The 5,617-nt window shown below is 46.8% G+C and overlaps 1 protein-coding gene across 1 annotated transcript; it reads right to left on the bottom strand.

The window, feature by feature from the left end:
• Nucleotides 1-2,205: 2,205 nt before the first annotated feature.
• Nucleotides 2,206-3,329, bottom strand: LOC123410159 (elongation of fatty acids protein 3-like). Its single transcript, XM_045103055.1, has one exon. The coding sequence runs from the start codon at nucleotides 3,259-3,261 to the stop codon at nucleotides 2,389-2,391; it is 873 nt and encodes a 290-aa protein (XP_044958990.1). The 5' UTR covers nucleotides 3,262-3,329; the 3' UTR covers nucleotides 2,206-2,388.
• Nucleotides 3,330-5,617: the final 2,288 nt, after the last annotated feature.

Raw genomic sequence — 5,617 nt, 5'->3', positions numbered from 1 at the left:
CCAATTAGCAAGGTGATATTTGTGCTGGTCCCCTATATTCCCCCAGATAATAATGAGCCATTTGAGAGTTAATGGCCTCAATGGCCCACTTTGGAAACTTAATCACTGCCATGAGGTAGGCAGGAATACTCACAATGCAAGCACAAAGAAGAATCAGTTTCCCTTTGTAGGTAAGATGTTTGCCTAACCACCCAGAAATACATCTAATGATCCTGTCAATGATTGGTTGAAGATCTTCCCTGCATAGCTTGTCATAATGCAATGGCACCCCCCAGTATTTAATAGGGAAAGATCCCACCTTACAACTAAAATTTTTGGCAAAAGATTTTGTCTCCCCCTCCTCAATGTTAATAGTAAGCAGATCACTCTTATGGAAGTTGATTTTCATCCCAGAAAGGTTTTCGAAACAAGAAAGGATGCACTTAAAGTTTTTGGCTTTCTCACAAGAGTTTTCGAGGAAAAGGAGAGTATCATCTGCATATTGTAAAATGGTAATCCCCTCTTTAATCACATGAGGCAGAAGCCCTGAAATGAGGTTCTGTTGAGCTGCTTTAGCCAACATTTTAGAAAAAACATCAGCTACCAGATTAAAGAGGATGGAAGAAATTGGGTCCCCTTGTTTAAGACCTTTGCCCCCAACAAAATAGCGGTCAATCACATCATTAATACGAACACTAAACGTACCTTTCAAGAGAATACACTTAATCCAAGAGATCCATTTAGACCCAAATCCCCTTGATTCCAACATCTCAAAAAGAAACTCCCAGCTAACTCTATCATAAGCTTTCTCATAATCTAATTTGAGCACAAGACCCTGAGTCTTGGATCCTTTGACTTCATGGATAACCTCATGAGCCAACACCACACTCTCAAGAATAAATCTCCGTTTGATGAAAGCAGTTTGATTTGGAGAAATCAATATATCCCCAATGGGGGATAGTCTGATAGTCATGGCTTAGTAATGATCTTAACAACACAATTTCCAAGGCTAATGGCTCTGAATTTCTTCATACCCTTGGCATCAGCTTCTTTAGGAATTAGGACAATAATGGCAAAATTTAACTTATAAATGTCAAGTTTCCCTTCTTCAAAGTCTATGACTAAAGCCATGAAGTCAGATTTAATCAAATCCCAAAAAGATTGATAGAACACAAAGGAAAGACCATCAGGTCCTGGAGCACCATGTGCATATGAACTAAAAATGGCCTTCTTAATTTCTTTCTCAAAGAAGTTCTTTTGTAGCACCTCATTCTCCTCAAGAGTAACCATCTCTTCTTCCTTCCAGAAGGAAGGGCCCAAACAAATATTATGTTTATGTTCATAATCAAAGAGGTTCTTCTAGAACGAAGTGGCAATATCCATCGTCTACTTAGTGGAATGAACTGGGCCATCATCCCCATTTAGTTCATAAAGGTGGTTTTTCCTATGACGAGGTTTCTCCTATGACGATGGTTAACTAAAGCATGGAAATATTTGTTGTTCTTGTCACCATCTTTGATCCTCCTATCTCTAAACCTCTGTCACAAGACAGTTTCTTCTTTCTTTCATATCTCCTCTAATTCTTTCTTAATCTCTTCCAAACGAGTCTTATCATTATGGTCTAATCGGTTTGTTTCAGAAAAAATATCAAGAACGTCAAACTCTTGGAGAATGGTGTTCTTCCTCTTTTTCATATTAGCTTCTAGATTGATACTTCATCCTTTAATATTTTTCTGTAAAATCCTAGTTTTATTCAACCAGTTATTCATGGAATTACCCACAAAAGCAATGTTAGTCCAGGTTTTGCAAACAAGCTTTTTAAAATCTGGTTGGTCAAGCCATCACTTTTCAAACCGAAAAGGTTTTGGGAAGGTAACCCTCCGAGCTTTAGTGTCTAACAGAAGTGGAGTGTGATCACTAAACATTTCTCTTTTCACCCTAAACATACAAAAGACAAAGCCATCGACACGGTCGAAATGGCACCACACCGAGGCTACTCTGAAGTCTGAACCAAATGATGGATCATCAGTTGCTCCCATGTCCTGAGCGTCCTAAACTGACTGACACGGATCGCATTGACTTTTGTAATACTACTACTTTGTAATCAGATGCCACATTGAAATCATCTTGTTTGTTCATGCCAACAAACAGGATGATAAGTTTTCATCTTCAGGTCGGGTGGGTGTCACCCACTGAACTGAATCAACCAAGGAGATGCGCCCGAGAAGAAGAAGAAGAAGAGGAGGAGGAGGAGAACAATTCCCCTTGCCATGAACGCAAGAACAGAGTATAATTAAGAACCCAGTTAATCAGCCTGCCTCTACCTATATACCTGTATGTATGTATGTATGTACACCAATGGGATTGCACGCAGTATACTACAATGATTGTACGGTGGCCGCCGCTCTCTCACATCACCTTCTCCTTTTTCTTCTTCACGGCGGCGGCGGCGTCGGTGACGTAGCAGTGGAGGAAGACCCAGAGCAGGGCGGCGTTGAGCAGCGTGTTGAACACCCATGCCCCGATGCCGCTGCACCCGCCGGCCACCGCCCCGCCGAAGTGCATCCACACGACCCCCGCGTGGCACACCAGGTTGCACCCCAGCAGCCCGAGCTGGCAGGCCAGCGCCACGGGCGCCGACGCCCCGCTCCGGGCCACCGGGAGCACGCCCGCGCTGTCCACCCAGAAGCGGAACCCGAAGGCGACGGCGTGGGCGAGCGTGGAGGCGAGGATGGCCAGCACCTGGAACGACTGCGAGAACTCCAGCCAAAGGAACGCCATGGCCACCGATGCCGCGTGCGCGCACGCCCGGGCCGCCGCCCCGCGCCGGCGCCGGAGCACCGCGAACGCGCCGCGCGCCGCGTGGAGGTACCGGGACAGGTAGTAGGCGTAGGACCAGAAGAAGACGCGGCCGGACGACCGGGTCCCCGGCGGGAAGCAGAGGAGCCACCGGAGCGGCGTCGTCCGGCTCCGGCCCCGCCACGACCAGCGCGTGTCCCGTATCTCCGCCACCGCCGACAGCAGAGTGCCGGCGAAGATGGCCGCCGAGACGGCGGCCATCAGGAGCGCGTGCGCGGCCGGGAGGGGGCCCAGCGGGACCGGCTTCCGGCGGCGGAGGAGCGCGTCGGCGGCGAGGGAGAGGGAGACGTAGGCGGCGAGGAAGCCGAGGAGGAAGGCCCAGGTGGAGAACCAGAGGCCCGAGGGGCTCCACCGGAACCGCACGATGGCCGGGTGCTCCGCCAGCCAGTAGGCGACGTCGCCGGCGAGCGCGGCCGCGGCCATGGTCCGGCGGATCGGTCGCTCGCCGGCAGGCAGGGGAAGGCGGAGGTTGTTGCGGTCGTACGGTGGCGGAGGATGGAAAGGGATTTGGGAATGGGAGAGGCCGAATATATATGGCTCGTTTGTCGGTCGTCTGTATACATCGTGGACCAGGTCAAGGGCAGGCAGCTCTTACCAGGCCCAGGCCCAGGCCTGCCAGCCCACACGGTCGGGGCCTGGGCCCATGAAGGCCCTACGCTATTCATGAAATGTGGTCTTATGTCATTCCAAGGAGGAAAAAAAATGACTCGTACTAGTTCTAAGAAATGGAGATGATTTCTCGGAAGCAATGTAGTGTTCTGGTTCCCTTGATTTTCAGAAATCCGAATTACGCTATAATATATTTGAAACAGTGTTGCAGATCGTTCCCGGTCTTATTTTACATTAAAAATGCCTTAAAATGTTTGGTTTTAGGACCGGGTCATCACAACCAGACCTAAACTCCATGGCCTGGCAGGATCTTAATTTATTTACTTTTGGTTTATTGTTAAAATTTACGCGTGCGCGCGCACAAGGGGTTGGAGGCATGAGAAACTCCGAGAAGATGCATATTTTTGGCGGCCTAGAAAAAAGGCAAGCATGATAACAATTTGGTCAGGTAAACAAAAGGAAAAGGATATTCAAATGTGTTTTTCTAAAGTTAAGGTGGCCATTGTCTTTGGAGGGGCTGGCTGGCGTGATGCATGAAGCCCGATTTGCATGTTTGTGTGGAGGGATCCGGCCACAGCACCACCACCATAGTAAATTATTTGTTTGTTTGTTCGTTGCCATAGGATCAAGTTAATTGAGGTGGTTTATGAAATGTGGTTTTATGTCACCCCAAGGAGGAAAAAGGGTTTGTAGTTCTCAAAAATGGAAATGATTTCTCAAGAACCATATATTATGCAACATGTCTGGGTGCATTCACGGCGACGTGTATTGACTCAGGAGTCAGGCTAGATGAAGCTAGATAGCCGCATCGCTATTGACGGAAACGTGTGAAATAGTATTTTGACCCCATGTGGATGAGGTGTGGATACTACTAGATGCTGGATGGGGAGTGGTCTGCGCCGGCGCGCCGGCCTAAACTTTCGGCCAGCCGCGCGCGGGCCGTACGATCCATCAACCCCGCGCATCCGTACCGTTGGATCCGCATGCAACATTTTTCCCTCTATGCAGCAAAATTTTGATGCGATGCAGCAATTTTTTCAACGGTTGTAACAATAAACAAATTTTGTAGCAAAAAAATATCTACATGATCGTAGCAAAAAAACGAAGCTGATGGTACGTGGTAGCGAAAGTCAAACGCCGGTTGTAACAAATATTTACGTGACGTGTATGCAACTTTTTTAGTGAACGGTTGCAGCAAAACATGACGCCGGTTGTAGGAAAAATTAACACGGTTGAAGCAAAAGTAAAAGAATATCGATTGTAACGAAAAATCCGACGAGCTGGAGTTCCAACCAAACGTATATGCAGCTTTTTTACTGAAACAAAATGTAGTAAAAAAAATGCTTGCAGCAAAAATGACGCTGGTTGCAACAAATTTAGAAGAAAAATGTTGCATCCATTGACCAGCGAAGCGCGCGGATGGGCAAAATATTGCACGAGCCCGCGCGCGCGAGGGGGCTACCGACGCGTTGGTTCGGCAGGCGCGCCGTATGGAAACGATTCCCACGCTAGATTAGACCGTTGGTGGTTAATTATACCACAACGTATTATTGTTTTGAGTGCCATCGACTTTCAGAAATCCAAATGAGGTTATGTTATATTTGAAACATTGTTGCAGATTGTATGGTGCCATATTTTACATTAAAAATGCCTTGAAATATTTGGTTTCAGTGGGCTTAATTTATTTACTTGGGTTTATTGTTATATTGTGTGTGTGCGAGTGGGCGTGCGTGAGGTTAGGGGCATGAAAAACTCCCAGAAGATTCATATTTCTAGTGGTCTAGAAAAAGGCAAGCATGACAACAATTTTGACATGTAAACAAAAGGAAAAGGTTTTCAAATGTGCTTTCGTAAAGTTAATTGAGGTGGCCATTGTTTTAGGAGGGGCTAGCTGGTGTGATGCATGAAGCACGATTTGCATGTTTGTGTGGTGGGATCCGTCCACACCACCAGCACCATCATCCTAAAATAATTTCTTTGTTTGTTGCCATAGGACGACATCAATTCCGGTCTGATTTTCTTGGAGAAAAAGACAGTAAAGTCGTCATCTGCAAAGAAAAAAAAAAAGGAAACTGCTACCGAGAAATATATGGCATTCGACCCATTCTCGCCCGCTCGCTCGCTTGGCATTAGACTTGATTGATTATTTCGCTTGATTCGGCCTCTATTA

The sequence above is a fragment of the Hordeum vulgare genome, chromosome 7H (assembly GCF_904849725.1).
Source record: "Hordeum vulgare subsp. vulgare chromosome 7H, MorexV3_pseudomolecules_assembly, whole genome shotgun sequence".
Classification (NCBI taxonomy): Eukaryota; Viridiplantae; Streptophyta; class Magnoliopsida; order Poales; family Poaceae; genus Hordeum; species Hordeum vulgare.
The sequence above is the reverse complement of the archived record's forward strand: the minus strand, read 5'-3'. Positions and strand labels throughout refer to the sequence as shown.